Source organism: Dromiciops gliroides, chromosome 6, assembly GCF_019393635.1.
Source record: "Dromiciops gliroides isolate mDroGli1 chromosome 6, mDroGli1.pri, whole genome shotgun sequence".
NCBI lineage: Eukaryota > Metazoa > Chordata > Mammalia > Microbiotheria > Microbiotheriidae > Dromiciops > Dromiciops gliroides.
In genome coordinates, this window is record NC_057866.1 from 21620003 (window position 1) to 21637236 (window position 17234).

Sequence of the window (17234 nt, forward strand, 5' to 3'; positions counted from 1 at the left end):
TTTGTTATTGTCATAGTAATTTTACTTAATATATTCATTCCTACAAATAATAAAAACAATAGTTAATGACTTCATAGAAATGTTATCAAATTAATTATATTTAAATGAACAAGATTACTAGCTAATTATTTAATTAGAAATATGTTAGAATAACATATAAGAATACATTTAAACTATATCCCTTCCTACCCTTAAATCTGGGATGTGCAGCAATAAGGAAAAACAACTAATAGCAAGGGGAGAGATGGGTGAGCAGGACCATCTAGATATGAGGAAAGCCTGCTTCATTACAGGATAGCATTCTCTACACAATATGACTTCTTTATGATTCAGGATGCATGCCCCCATTTCTGTTACATGAATTCCTTAGGTGCCTTTTTCCCCTCAAAATGCATCTAGCCAATTATGGCACTCTTGCTTAAAGGCCTTTAAACATGAAGATTGTACCATATAAATTAAATGGAATAGTCATCTAATAAATAGAAGTAAGAGAGCATCTTTGGCCTCAATGTTTTGTAAGCCAGTTTCCTGCGTTCCACACTTTGAGTAGATAGCAGGGTAGAGTTTTCAAGTCTATTACATCATTTAATTATAGTGGAAGACATCATTCCACTGTTCTAAAGTAGACACAGTGCTCTCTCACTGGAGTTTCTCTCCTTTTCCATTACCCAAAAAAGGGACTCATACTTGAAGCAGAATCAAAGATTAATTAAATGCTAGAAAAAACATAGTTGTGCTTCACTAGCATAGTTTTATGCCAGTTTCTCCCAACTAATATATTGCCCCAATCCATTATTTTACATGAAAGAAGTCTTGGGTGACATGAACTGTCTAGTATCTTGCTTTATACTCTCTAAAGAACCCTGGAAGGTAAAGGACTCAGAGTCCCTGCTTCTACCAAGGAGTCACTTTAATGTTAAACTACTGCCTGTAAGGATCCCTTAATCTATAGTGCCAATTAATAAGTCTTTTATCAATATTATCACTATTATTAGTGATAAAATACAGAAACAGAAGCCTATGAAACTAAAATTATCTCCCCCAAGGCAGCACAAGCAGTAAGTAGCTGAGACAAATTCAATCCCCATGTCTTGTGCCATGGACATCCATGGAAGTTAGGTACAACGGTAGAGAGATGGCTTTTCCCAATTTATTAAAAACAAATAGTAGTCAGGAGGACCTGCGTTCAAATCTGGCCTCAGACACTTAACACTTACTAGCTGTGTGATCCTGGGCAAGTCACTTAACCCCAATTGCCCTCACTAAGAAAACAAACAAACAAAAACAAAAACAAACAAATAGTAAATGTAGCAAGTCACTAAATCTTAGATTAAACATAATTTAATTTATATCAGGAGAAAAAGAAAAAAAAAGCAGAGGAAAGGAAGGGTAGGAAATAGGAATGAAGGGACATGGACTGCATTGAAAACTCCTTCCAGTTTTCCACCAAAGATCATTAAAATCAAAGGGCCATGAAGTCCATCCCAGAAGCAGAGTAAGGGCAGTAGAACTAAGCCTGCAATGGGAGACAGAAAGCACCTGGATTCAAATTCAATAGGCATCAAACTATGACGCTTTGTGACTTGGAAGTCACTGAGTCTCTCTGGGCCTCAGTTTCCTCACCTATAAAATATGAACTTTAGATCCACTTCTGTTGGTGATCTTCTGTATCTGAATTTCTGAATCTATATAACTGAGGCAGGGAAAGAGATTGGGCTGTGGAGGATGTTGCTTCAACAATCCCCACAGGAGCCCTCAGACTGTCATCTAATCTTCTTTCTAAGTCCCTGCAGCCTTCACCAGGAGAAGGGGCTAGTGTGAAACTGAAGGGCCAGAGGCCCCTGATGGCTGCAGGCAGCGGGCTAAGGCAGTAATGCTCTGCCATTACAAATCAGTCTGGATGCTGAGCTTGCCCAGTGAGGTTCTTAAACAGCTCACAATGACTTTTCTCATTCATTGAGCACCTGAATCAGAGTTGAGAGAGCCTTGTGCTGTACATGGATTGGGTTCTGAATCTCCCCTGCATATGGATAATAACCTGCTGAGTGCTGCCCCTACATGTGCATCCTTAGTCTTATTGGGCTTCATAATAGGGAGGGCACAGAGGCAGAGAGAGTAGACAAGTCATTATGACAATAAATTGCTGCACTTTAAAAAGAGAATAACATCTACTGAGGTTTCTTCTCCAAGGTTCCTTCTTTTCCCCAAGCACTGAGAGAAATTATTCCATTATCCTAGAAGATATTTCTAGGAATCTTTATCTCTCTGGACAAGACAAAGTTACTCACCAATATTGTCTGTGCTGCCAAAGCAATGGATAGACTTGGGTGTAGGTATGTGAATGCGTATGTTTGTGTGCATGCATGTGCTATGAAGAGATGGTCAGAGGTGGAGTTATAAGCACAGTCTTTATTGAGCTCATCTCCCCCAAGAGCTACAATTACCATGTCAACTGGAAAAAAATGTCACTAGAAGGAATTTGGGATTTGTCTGAAGAAATCACCCTTTTCCTCAGGTAAAAGTTCCCACTTACAATTAAAAGTGCTTAATTAGAATCTCTAATTGAAGTCATTCTGAACATTGGGAGGGAAAACAGTTTTTTTTTTCTCTACCTGATAACAGAAAAGGAGGAAATGAAGGCCTTTGTAGAACTTAGAAAGAAAGGAAATAGTAATCTCTAAGCACTGATATGTGAGGGCCCCAATTCCTGATATTTAGGGCTCCTGGAGACTTTTTCTAATAGGTAGATAGATAGATAGATAGATAGATAGATAGATAGATAGATAGATAGATAGATAGATAGATAGATAGATCTGATATAGAGATGTATGTATATATGTATTTATGTGTGTGAGTATATATATATATATATATATATGTATGTATATATATAAATATATATAAAATCTGTCCTTAGTATTGTCAAAAATAGAAAAGTGGTCCACATAAAACCAGAAACAGAGTGATACACAGTTATAAAGATAATCACGTCTTTATTCTTCTCAATAAGATGGCCATGCAATTGCAATGGAACCTCTCTCAAAGAGGGGTTCAACCCAAACTTGGAGAAGAAGAGTATTTATGTGCAATTTCATTTTTTAAAATTTGGCTTCAAAGCATTTTATTCTAAAACTTCATTGTTTTTTAAACTGGAAGGAAAACCTTTCTATGGAATCCTATTGTTCTTTTATACTATCTATGTGTTTGTGTATTTATATACTATATATAATACATATATATTTTCTCTATATTATATCTATATTTTACTATATAAATATCATATATATAAACATATATATTACTAAAAAGTCTTTTTCTGTTGTTATTTTATACTCGGCTCTATATTTCCTTTTTTTTTTTTTGAAAGACAATGAGTATTAAATTACTTGCTCAGGCTCACACAGCTAGTACGTGTCAAGTGTCTGAGGTGAGACTCAAACTCAGGTCCTCCTGAAGGCAGGGCCTTATCCACTGCACTGCCTATCTGCCCACTTTGCTTCCATATTTCTGCTGAGAAATTCCTGGATATTTTCAATTTCAGGGATTTTTATGTATTTAGTTTGTTTTTAAATAGATGGTTGGGAATTTTTATTATTAGTAGCTTAGCTCCCCCTCTTTTTATATTTGTAACAAAGTAGTTTTTATTTTTGTACACATGCAAAACATTTTCCATATTAGTCAGGTTGTAAAAAAAAGCAGAAAAAAAACAACTTAAGAAGAAGAAACTAAAAAAAATTGATTCATTCTGTATTCAGATGCCATCTGTTCTTTCTTTGGAGATCACATTTTTTTTAAAAATAAGTCCTTCAAATTTGTCTTGGATCATTGCATTGCTGAGAATAGCCAAGTTCATTTACAGCTGATCATCTTGAATATTTCTGTTACTCTGTATACAGTACATGTCACTTTGCATCAACTCATTTAAGTACATCTAGGTTTTTCTGAGACATCTTACTCATCATTTCACAGTTGGTATTGATAAACTACTTTCCCTCCATCTAAACCCCTCCCCATGCCATTTACTCTACTCTCTATATCTTTGAACCTTTCCCTCCTCAAAGGTGTTTTCCTTCTGACTGCACCCTTCCCAATCAGCCCGCCCTTCTATCAGCTCCAGCCCCCTCTTTTACCCTTCCACTCCTAATTTACCTGAAGGGTAAGATAGATTACTTTACCAATAGAGTGTGTATGTTTATTTCTTCTTTGAGACAGTTCTGAGGAGAGTAAGGTTCACTCACTCACCAGCACATGTCCCCCACTTCCCCTCCACTGGATTAAGTTTTTTTCTTGTTTCTTTTATGTGATATACTTTACTCCATTCCACTTCTCCATTACCATCATGCTTTCCAGTGCATTCCTCTCGCCCCTTAATTTTATATCTTTTATTTTTATTGATAATGACTTTTATTTGAAATTTTCCACATTTAATTTTCATTTTTTAAAAATATATCATCCCTTCATATTCAACTCAACACCTTTTTTCCCATTATTTCTTTCACCACTCTCTTTTTCCTTTCCATTTTCCTCAACCTCTCTAACTTTATTTCAAAGTTATTGTGAGCCCTTCCTGTGACCTGACAATAATTCATATTTTTCTGGAAGCTTTAGATGTAGGAGCTTTGACTTTGTTATCTGCTTTGAGGGTGTATTTTGATCTTACTTGCCATCATAATTTCTTGTGTCAGTATTTTTTTTCCTGTTTGCTCATTTTCCCAGCCTATTTATTGACCTTTAAGTCTTTTTTTATGTTGTTGTTGTTGTTGTTGTTGTTGTTGTTGTTTCTGGGGCAATGAGGGTTAAGTGACTTGCCCAGGATCACACAGCTAGTAATTGTCATGTATATGAGGCCAGATTTGAACCGAGGTCCTCCTGAATCCAGGGCCAGTGCTTTATCCTCTGTGCTACTTCCTTAAAGTTGGGCACTGCTTCCAGGGTGGAAGGCTCACTGTGACAAGCTTCAGGGGGTTTGTGCAACTTTTTTTAGCAATACTTCTAGGTATTTGTAAATTTTTAGTTTCTTCCAAGGTGGTATAATTTAAGAAGAGGTATGTTAACACTCTCTGGGTCTGTGTTCTGTTCTGCAAGCAACCACAGGCCTGCTTCCTTCCCTCGAACTATGAACTTCCACTGTGGCTCCAAGCTCTCATGTGCTTGGGCTCCTCCCCACTTGGATCATCACCCAAGACTGTGAGCTAGTAAAATAACAAAGTTCTGCCTCAGTGATAGCAAAGCGAACCTCTCAATCTCCTTCTGGCCAATTTTTTCGACCCACTTGCCATCTGTGGGCTGAGTTCCAGAAACAGGTGCTGCCACTCCTGGTTTTTTTGGTGGCTGTGGCTGAGTCAGCACCGGGCTGGGTCTGTGCTGGTACAACCTGTGCTGGGCTGTGTTCACTCTCAGTCTGCTACAATAGACTTTCCCTGACAGCCTTCTAAGTTGTCTTTGAATGGAAAATTATTTCACCCTTTCTTTTGCTGGGTTCTGATGCTCCAGGAATTGCCTTATGGTTTTATTTGAAGATATTTGGACAGGGCTTGGGAAGAGCTCAGGAAAAGTACAGCCTTTCCTCCAACATCTTGGCTCCACCCCCCATTTGGATTTTTAATATTTAGCTCTCAGCCTTTTTTTTATTTTCTTTTTGTTCACATGAATACTCATGGTTTACAACGGAGTCTGGGTTTTTTATTAGCTATCATTTTGTTACTTACTCTTGTCTTTCTCATATAACTAGCATTTCTAAAAATATATCAAAGATCATATGAACTGATTTTACTTCTCTGCTTATCATAATATCAACTAATATCTTTTCAATTCAAATAATGTGAGCTTTTCATTTTATACTACTACTATTATTGTTATTGTTATTGTTATTATTATTCACTATTTTCAGTTGTGCCCAAGTCTATGTGAATCCATTTGTGGTTTTCTTGTCAAAGATAATAAAGTTGTTTGTCATTTTATCCCAACTTATTTTACAGATAAAGAAACTAAGGCAAACAGGGTTAGATGACTTGACCAAGGTCATTGAGACAGTAAGTATTTGAGCCTGAATTTTCACTAAGTTCTTCCTGACTCTATGTCCCATGCTTTATGAAGATCAATTGGATATAAATATATCTGACATACATGCATACACACACATACATGCATATATGTATATATATATATGTGTGTGTATACATATATATGCACACATTCATTAACTTAATTAGTTAATTAAATTATGTTTCTTTATTTTGGTTTTTAACATATAATTAGTGATTAGAAGCAGCATTTAAGAGTGATTCAAAATTCCGTAGAGCTGAGAATTCAAGAATTGAAGACCTTACTCTGAAACATACTTGTCATATATTCCTGGAGAAGCATAAATGTATATGTTTATAGATACATATATGTATGTCTATGTATGTGTATTTTGGTATATGGAGAGGAGAAGGGTGAAAAACAGAAACATTGTCATGGTACATGGTATGGGTAGACACTATTTTAAGTGTTTGTTTTTTTATAAACACTATCACATTTCATCATCAGTTATCTGCAAGGTAGGTATTATTATTATCACTATGTTACATTCAAATACACCGAAACAGAGTTTGAGAGGCCTAAGTGTCATACAGTTATTGAGTTTTTGAGGTCAGATTTGATCTCTGGTTTTCCTAAGTCTAGGCCCAGGAATTTATCAATTAATCAATTTTCCTAAAACCTCATGTATATGTATATATGTTTGCATGTATATATAATTGATTCCTATGAATAAATGTGTATACTGTTTTTGTCAATATTTCTTTCAAAAATCACTTCATTTCTAAAGTAGATATTTGATTCTATCCTTTTCCTTTAGTTTCTATAACTATATATAATATGATGCATATGCATATATATCTGTTATTTATGTATAGACATGCTTATGTAGCTATGTATCACAAAGGTTGATCATGATATTATTTCTCAATTTTGAAAAATAGTAATATTTCTGTTATGCTCAAGTGATAACTTAAAAATTATTTCTTTTTTACATGCAGTTTTGGATTTCTTGGGGTGTGTGTTTTGCTTTTATCCATCCTTACATTGCTAAAAGGAGGAGTGAGAGAAGAACTTCCATTAATAATAATAATAATGTCCTGATTTGGGAATCCTTCTAATTTCACACATGTCATATCAATTATAATTAATTATTTTCAATGGGTCCTTACCAGTCTTAGGAGCTACTTTGCAAACATCAAACTGTCTAGACTTTCTACAGCTAGGTATGAAGTAGCTTTCCATTTATCTGCTATATTTATCTCTAGAATGCTAAACTTTTCTTAAGAGGATGCTATCACCTTGTTGAAGATTCTGACAATGCACATGAATATCATAGCAACCATTTATTTCTTTGAGCATCCTCTTGGCCAGTGACATAAACTAGTTGGTAAATTTCTTTCAAATTTCCCTCAGTTAACATACATATTGTTCATGAGTATCTACAGTTTCTTTTCCTTGGAGATTTAAAAAATATATATATATGTGTGGTGTATATAATATATATATATATATATATCCCAAGATAGCTTGTAACTTTAGTTCAGCCATCAGTAGATAGATATAAAAATCATTGAATTTTCAGAGAATTCTACATAAGTATGAGAAAAGACACACACTCTGTCTAGTAGTGAAATCCTTTATTGTTGTTTCAGTTTATCGACAGATTCAGAGTTTGGTTCAACAGAGTTTGGTTAAAGATTTCTGGTCATGGATCACTTTGCAGATAATAGGCTGTGGTTGCAGAAATTGAATACCAACCAGAGTCAAAATCTCTCTTTTAACATTGTTACTGTAATGTCGGGAAAATTTCTAAGGTCCAATGGGGGACAGAAACAATAAAGTCTCCAAGCCATAGAAAATAGGTTTAGGGGCAGCTAGGTGGTGCAGCAGATAAAGCACTGGCCCTGGATTCAGGAGTATCTGAGTTCAAATCCTCCCTCAGACACTTGACACTTACCAGCTGTGTGACCCCGGGCAAGTCACTTAACCCGCATTGCCCCGCAAAAAAAAAAATAGGTTTATTGAGAGAGGGCCTATCTCACAATAAAGCAGGTCAGTCATGGGTTGGATCTAAAACACCTTGAGTTACAGAATCAATGAGTTTTTATACACCTACAGAGCTTGAATGCTTCTATATTGTACTAATTAAAAGTATCTAATTTTAAAGCATCTTCTTAGGAAATATTGAAACTGCCTATGTGACAAATGTCAGCATTTCCCAATACTCTAATCAGTCTTCTTGTTGAGACAGGGTCAAAATTCTGCTGCATTACCACTTTTAATCAACCATATCACTAGTGAGCTCCATGACCTCCTTGAGTCAAGCATAACACTTGTGGTTTCTAAAATATAGTATTGCTGACTATTGTATCTTCTGATATTACTTAATGCTTGACATTGGAAAGTATCATCTGACACTACTTAGTAGTAAGAAGAGAGACTTAATCTACTAATACAGTTAAAATAAGATATCTAAATATAACAAATCACAATTTTTAGTTAATATGCTGATTATTATCCTAACTAAATCATATTTAAATCTTTTATAAGTAAGGGGTGGGGAAAATCTCACTCACATTATGATTATCTACCTTCTTCTGTATTGAGTCTGAAAAGAAGTCCATAAACTAAGAAGTACTTTTCCCGTAATACGTTGACAAATGTTGAGGCTTTTAGGTTCCTTGTTAGGTATACATGGCCATACTGAGTAATGAGATCAATCACCCTTCACATGTGATTTTTCTCTGTTTCCAGAAATGGCAAACAATTCAGACAAGTTTCAAAAGTATGTTAATACATATATTCTGTAAATAATCAGCATGAGTCAGGAGTAGATTTATCTGCATAAAACAGGTGTAATCATCTACTTCTTATTGCTACCCTTTTTAGCATTATCATCTGTTTTCTTACTAAATGTCATGTCCATTTTGATCTATATCTTCAGCACCAATATGTACTGCTTCTTAGTCAGAGTGACATGACCTAGGAAGCACCAACCAAATTCTGATACCAATAGTAGGAACAGATATAGTCCAGTGGAGTGCTTCATCACATAGCTTTGATTTCCGTTTTAGTCCCTGTAGTAAAAGCCTTCAGAAAATAGGCATGAATTCTTTGTACTCTCTAGATCTTTTCTGGTATTACTTCAAGTAGCCTTAGTCCAACCACCTGCTCTGTTCATCCAGAGACAACTTGGACAAAGAAAATTTGTTCACAGATGCTTCTGGCATATATTCTGCTATATAAATTGGTATATTTTTATACATTGCAGTTCATTCTAAAATAGCTGGGTTTAATCTATGAATGTCAAAACTCTTAGAGATAGAATAATTCAAAATTCTTTTTTTTCTGTCATACATTAATCATCAAAGAAATAAAATTGGTTATTGCTACCTCACAAATTATTGGGAAGAAAGTGTTTTTTTGTAAAATTTAAATTGCTTGTTATTGCCATATATAACCTATAACAGATTACTTGCTGTCGTAGAGAGGGGTGAGGGAAGGAGAAAATTTTGAAACCAGAAATCTTATGAAAACAAATGTTGAAAACTATCTCTACATGTAACTGGAATAATAATAAAAATGCTTTTATAATAAAAAAATAAAGTGCTGCCAAAATTCTATGATTATTATGTCAACATTTTAAAAAAGTAATTCTTGGACCTCACATAGCCTAGAGTTTCCATCCTTCCCTTGCATTTACTACTATATTGGATATTTGAGGAATTGGGTGACTTTCTTCATTTCTCTAATTAAATTTTATCTTTTTGAGAAAAGGAAATTTGTTTTGCTGTATACTTTTTACCTCAGTCTGTTCTTTGTGGTAGCAAGGTGGCACAGTAGATAGAGTACTAGTCCTGAAGTCAGGAGCACATACGTTCAAATCCAGCCTCAGACACTTGACACTTACTAGCTGTGTGATCATGTGCAAGTCACTTAAACCTGATTGCTTCAGAAAAACAAAACAAACAAACAAAAAAGTATACTGGGCCATCTCCATTCATCCCGATGTATAGCTTGCCACTGGACAATGATGGCTCTGGAAGGTGAGACTGAGGCTCATGATTTTGCACAGCCCTTCCTCACTTAAATCCAGTTCATTACAAGTTATGACAGCTGTCATGGTCCTCTTTGAGAAGGAAGGACAATAAAACAAGGCCTATTCTTTGTACAAAATAAGATAGTAAGAGAAAGACCCAGGTGGTGAATGTAGAGAAGCTAAAGAGAAGAAAGGATCATAATTCTGAAACCTACTGGCTAAGTGATCCTAAGCAAGCCATTTAACAGACCAATCCTAACCCAATCTGTTTTCTACCAAGACATTAAGAAAACGTTACTGAGTTGTAAGAGAAGAAACCCTTGTCTACTCTGCTGATAGCATAGGTTGGGCCCAAAATGGAAAAAAAATGCAAACCAGTTAGATAGTATATGAAGCTCACATTTTCTGTCTACCAAAAACATAAGTTCTGTACATTATCCCTAACTTCAGCATCATGGACCACAATCTTAACCTCTCTCCCTTTAATAGTAGAGTTAACAAAATGTAGTTACTGCCTTTGAAGAATGATAAAAAGCATTATTTGTTCAAAAGCAACTCCTCAAAATTTCTGTAGACTGGTACCCTGATATGAAACATTAAGAATCTGTTTTTTAGTAACATCATTGTTTAATTTTGGTTTGATAAAAATCAAACAAAATCAAACAACAATGTCACTTAATGTTAAGGAAAATGTAATGTAGAAGACACTTTGTGTCTTTGTGTTTATCATAGCTGTTCATAACTTCAATATATGAAAAGTTGTATAAAGAGAGAAAATTGCTTGGATCACTTTACATGTAAATGTATGATCTAGACTTGGCTTGGAAACTTTGGTTTTATTCAGTCCTACTTTACCTACTACTATCACCAATACTACTATTGCAGCAACTACTACTATAAACACTACTACTACTAATCATTGCTGTTGCTACTTCTAGTACTCTTACTATCACTTCTGCTACTACTACTATTGCTTCTACTACAAACTATTAATACTTATAATATTGCTGATGCTACTGCTTTTTAAAACACTATTTTATTTATTTTATTCCAATTACAAGTAAAGATAATTTTCACCATTCATTTTTGTAAAATTTTGAAGTCCATATTTTTCTCCCTCCCTCCCTTATCTCTCTTCCCTCACAAAGCTAGCAATCAATCTGATACAGGTAATAGATTAAAATCATGGTAAACATAATTCCATATAGTCATGTTGTGAAAAAAAATGAGAAGAAAAAATACAAATGAAAGACAAAACAACAAGAAGAAAAGTGAAAAAAAAAAAAGGATCCTTTACTGGGTATTCAGACTCCACAGTTTGTTTGTTTGTTTGTTTTTTTCTGGATATGGAGAGGATTTTCCATCCTGAGTCTTTTGGCATTGTCTTGGATCATTGTATTGCTGAGAAGAGCTTTTATCACAGTTGATAATCACACAATGTTATTACTGTGTATGATCTTGTCTTGGTTCTGCTCATTTAACTCAGTAACAATTCATGTAAGTCTTTCCAGGTTTTTTGTCTTTTTTTGAAATCTGCATGCTCACCATTTCTTATAACACATTAGTATTCTATTGCATCCATAGACCACAACTTGTTTAGTCATTCCCCAATTGATGGGCATCCCCTAATTTCCCAATTCTTTGCCACCACAAAAAGAGCTGCTATAAATATTTTTACACATGTGGGTCCTTTTCCCTTTTATATTATTTACTTGGATATAAACCAAGTAGTGCTATTGCTGAATAAAAGGATATGAAGTTTTATAGACTTTTGGCATGGTTCCAAATTGCTCTCCAGAATGGGTGGAACAGTTGACAATTCCATCAACAATGAATTAGTGTTCCAATTTTCACACATCTTCTCCAACATTAACAATTTTACTTTTTTTATCAATAAAGATTGAGAACATTTTTCCACATGACAATTGAGACCTTTATTTTCTTTATCTGAAAACTGTCTGTTTATATCCTTTGACCATTTCTCAATTGGGAAATGATTTGTATTCATTTATATTTCATTCAGTTCTCTCTATATTTTAGAAATGAAACTTTATCAGAAACACTAGCTATAAAAAATCTTTCCCAACTCTGTGCTTTCCTTCTAATCTTTGTTGCATTCATTTTGTTTGTGCAAAACATTTTAATTAAATGTAATCAAAATCATCCATTTTGAATTTCACAATTTTTTTCTATCTTTTATTTGGTCATAAATTATTCTTCTGACAAGTACACTATTGCTTCCTTTTCTAATTGACATTTCTTATCCTTCTTTATGTCTATATCATTTACCTATTTTGACTTTGCTTTAGTACATGGTATAAGATGTTGGTCTATGGCTTAGTCTCTGCCACACTATTTCCAGTTTCCACAGCCGGTTTTGTCAACTAGTAACTTCTTTCCCCAGAGACTAGAGTCTTCAAGTATATCAAACGGAGATTACTATATTCATTTACTATTGTGTTTTATGTGCCTAATTATGCCACTGATGCACCACTCTATTTTTTAGCCATTACCACACAGTTTTGACAGTTTCTACTTTATAATAGTTTTAGATTTGGTATGGCTAGGCCACCTTCCTTTACATTATTTGTCAATAATTGCCATGATATTCTTGATCTTTTGTTCTTCCTGATAAATTTTGTTATTACTTTTATTAGCTCTATGAAATATTTTTGGTAGTTTTCTATTACTTTGTGAAAGCATTACAATTGAGTATCTGAGAGTCACTACTGACTAAAACAAAGGGACTGGCTGTTGGGTAACACAAGGTGAAAAAAACAGACATATATACCATCCACTGGTTTGTATCTTTAGAATTATCCATCACAATAACAAAGATGGAACTGACAGAATAAAAGAATACAAAGATGCTCACAAGAAACAGGATGACTTTGGTAGCTCTGTTCTCTGGGGAGGCACTAGGGTTAAGGCTGATATCATGAATATGTTGGACTTGTCTCTGGTGTCTATACAAAAGCCACACTATATAGCTACTGCTAATGGCCATAAATACCACAAACACTGCATCATAAAGTGACTTCCAAATTACAAGCTTTGAAGTAGTCATGACATACTTGCTTATAGAGCAATAGCCTAGGTTCCTATTCAGCATGCTGCTTGTGCTGTTTGTAGCACCAGTCACATAGAAGGGAACAATCACATCTATGAACAGATTGAGTACCCATATGAAGACACAGGATTGAACAGTGTATTGTGAAGCTCTGGCTTTGAGCTCTGCCCATTTGGAGCTGCAGGAAGTGATGGTGATGGCTTGGAAGAAACTCATGAGGCAGGTAGTGCCAAGAGAAAGACCCCGGGACACTCTTTGCAGATAAACTATGATTTTACAACCAATGTCACCCAGGAAACCTATTTGAATGCAAATCTGGATTGCCCATGGAATTCCCCTGAAGAGAATCATCAAAATATTGGAAAAGGCCAAATGAAAGAAAATCACATAAATGGGTCTTGTCCTTTTGCAAGTAATTAAATTAGAGCCATACAAGAGAAGGAGAAAACCATTCCCCAAAACTCCAATTATAATTTGAGGAATGAAGAAACTGCAGAAGATATCATCAAAGGAAGGCATTCCTTATCACCTTGGAAAGAAAATGTAACATCCAAAGTGACCTGGAAAAAAAGATAAATGTTTCTGTGATTGAATCAGTGGTTCCCAGTGGGATTCTATAGACCCCCCTCCACAATAAGATGAACTTTAGTAAACTTTGTTTGTTATGGAGATCAACAGTTAGAAGAACTTTATGGATTTCAATTTTTTTATATTGATGGTGCCAGTGTTCTTGTCCCTGGGCATTGTAAAATGGCTGTATCTAATATTATCTTATTATGTTTTGTCTTCTGAACTGAAATGTTTAGAATTAAGAGATGGATTCAGGGAGGGAATCTAGGAAATAGGAGAAAAGATGTATCCTCCAGGCATTCTGCATTTCATTTTGGAGGTCAAAATTTCAAATCACAATCAAATTATAAAATTTCATTTTTAAATTGGGTAATGGATGAACAGACATTTTGGAAAAATCTTAGAAAAGAATTAAATGTTAATTGTCTCACATGTTTAATTTTTTCCCTGTTTTTCCCCAAAGTCAGAACTACAACATTATTTGAAACAGAAAAGAAGTATATTTGATCTTGATGAACTGATAAAATTCCTAAGAATTTTCTTTTTTCTTTTTTTTTTTAGTGAGGCAATTGAGGTTAAGTGACTTGCCCAGGGTCACACAGCTAGTAAGTGTTAAGTGTCTGAGGCCGGATTTGAACTCAGGTACTCCTGACTCCAGGGCCGGTGCTCTATCCACTGTGCCACCTAGCTGCCCCAAGAATTTTCAAAGAGTTGACAAATTTGTCTTAACAGGTCATTAGTTGTCCTTTCCCAGATATCTGTATTTAAAGGTTGAATGACTACTTAAAAAGAAAATGTAGCCAAGATATTTTTACAAGTATAAATTGAAATATAGCTCCCTTATATTTTTGGAAAACTTTAATTAACCATTAGATTTCCTTTGCATTTATTATGCAATCTGCTTTAAAAATATTATCAGCTGAATTAATAAAGTTAAGCACTTTTGTATCCAAAAAAACAATCTGAAAGTAGTTTAAGGCAAGGAATTCTCTCTCATTCTATTTTTGAATTTTTATGTAACTATGATGAAAGTGTTGCAAAATATCAAGGCCATTATTTCCAAGAACGTTGGTTGGCCTGCATTTGCTTTTGCCTAGCTAACAAAGATGACAGCTATGCTTTGTAGTCTCTGTAGTTGCTAACAAGTATTTATGACATGATCTTTCATTACTTGGGATACCAAGTATTGTACTAGTTTCAGGTATAGCCTGTTATTGGAAGGTTCATGTGTCCTTTCTCTTCAAGTATTCTGATGCCTCCAATATGAGCACATCCATGATCATGGACCAACATCCAGGAGAGAAAATTTCATTACAAATACAGCTCTGACTGACAGTGAGCTGTCACTCAGAAACTTTACACCACAAGCCTTTGGGCATTCCCAAAGGTATATAATTATGGTATTGCCCACACTTCATTCATTTCTGTAGAGACACATGAAATAGTAAAAATTGATTAATAAAAACATCAACAATTCCTTTGTAGTCAGTATAGCATAGTTATTTCAGAAAATCTTGAACTTTTATTGTTCTCAGAATGTAACAGCCTTTTTGTCTGTAAATAAGCTGAAAGTTAAAACTTTTTCTCAAAGACATAATTGGAATTTTGCTATGAGAATGGAATGAAATTTGAGGATATACGGTATCTGTGACTCATCTTTAGAAGCTTTTGCCCAGATGCACATTACTACTATGCATAAACTTTCCTGCCATTTGATCTGCATGGCCAGTAATTTGATTACATCTAAATAAGACCATAGTAATATATTTGAAGAATCTCTGTTTCACTTGGCAACCTTCCCCAAAAAATCAAAAATAAAAAGGTTTACCTTTGACTATAAACTAGCAATTAAAATTCATGGAGATAAAAAAAAACAATTCATAAAATGACTCAAGGGAATATAATCTACATTGTAGAGATTCTTAAGCATTGAAAGAAAGGAATTGTGGAAGATTGTAAAATATGCTGGCTCTATCAAAACATGTGATAATGATTCCCAAAGTAGGAACCTTTAGTGATATCTAGGGAACCACATTCTTCACCCCAAAAACTAAAAACAAGGATTTATGGAAATGGTCATGAAATTCATGCCAAAAATAGAAGTTATGGCTAGGTTATAAAGAAGAGATTGAACTAATTTTGGAGAGGGACTGGGTGTCCTTTCAGATATTGCTTTGGTATCCTTGTACACATTTTGAACTAGAAATCTTCACTATCTTGGAAGCTCATCAACCTCTTTAGTGCATACATTGGGAAAATAGAAAGATAAATTAGAAAAAATTATTTTAAAGAGGATTAGAGTAGTTAGTCCCAGCAAAATAGGAATTGTTTCTAATAAAATATTATTATTTCTCTGCTCATGAAGTCACTTAACTTCACTTATTTGATAGAACTCTAAGACACTTGTTAATATTAATCATTAGGAATTTGTTTCTTTATTGGGCTTAAATAAAATCACATATATTTGAGATTGATTTGGGAGAATAAATCTTTATTTAGAAATTAAAGGGAACAATAATTTTTAGCACCTGCTCTATGGCAGGCAATTTGACAATAATTTTACAAATAATAAATCATTTTGGTGTCAACTACCCTAGTAAATGATTGCTATTGTTATCCACATTTGACACTTGAGGAAACTGAGGAAAATATATTTTCAGTGGTTATCCCAAGGTTATACAGATAATAAATGTCTTACGCCAAGTTTGAGAACATTTCTCAGACTCCAGACACAGAGGTCTATCCACTGCATTAAATTATCACGAAATCATCAGTTTCACTTGTCTTTCAGGATTCTTATTTTGTTAAATATTTTCTCCATTTCCATGAATAATTTTGACATGTTATTTACTTTATATTTTAGGATTCTTCTCTGAACATACATTCTTAAAATATTTTGCTATTTATATTTCTAATTTTGGCATCAAGTAGGCAGGTAGGTGACATAGTGGAAAGAGCACCATGCCTGGAAAATCTGAGTTAAAATCTATCCTCAGACATTTGCTAACTGTGTGACCCTAGGCAATGTTTCCCATTCAGGTTGCTCTTAGGATGAAATGATATAATAATAGGGAAAAAATTAACTCAGTGACTCATGTTTAGTATTACTCAGGGTATTATAGTTATTATTCTTATATCAATTATTGTTCTTCTTACATTATTATTATAGTGTATATTATCATTGTGTATAATTTTATTAAGGAGCTAATCATGCCTCGTTATGTCCATTATTTGGATACGAATATAAATTGTTCATTTTCAGTTCATAACTTCTTTTTTTTTCTACTTTCCCTTGTTAATTGTATTTTAAGCTCTTTAATAGACAAGATCCACATTCCTGTAATTCTTTTTAGGTCCCACATGTCCTGGTCTGTAGTCTAAAAAGGCACGGACTTAAAACATCTTTTTCAGCAGTGCGTCTGCAGCCAATGGAGAATTATAGCTGATAAAACCAGTCTCTAAGAGTGATTAAAACATTTAGCATTTAAAAAAAAAACATTTAGCATTTGCAGCTCATAAAAATTAACAAGC

General features: G+C 34.3%; 1 protein-coding gene across 1 annotated transcript; it reads right to left on the reverse strand.

The window, feature by feature from the left end:
• Positions 1-12749: 12749 nt before the first annotated feature.
• On the reverse strand, positions 12750-13652 carry LOC122731931 (vomeronasal type-1 receptor 4-like). The gene has a single exon (XM_043972173.1). It carries the CDS (start codon positions 13650-13652, stop codon positions 12750-12752), a length of 903 nt encoding a protein of 300 aa, XP_043828108.1.
• Between the last annotated feature and the right edge of the window lie 3582 nt (positions 13653-17234).

Coding starts and splice junctions, on each gene's coding strand:
- LOC122731931 (XM_043972173.1), bottom strand. CDS start 13,652: ATGCCTTCCTTTGATGATATCTTCTGCAGTTTCTTCATTCCTCAAATT.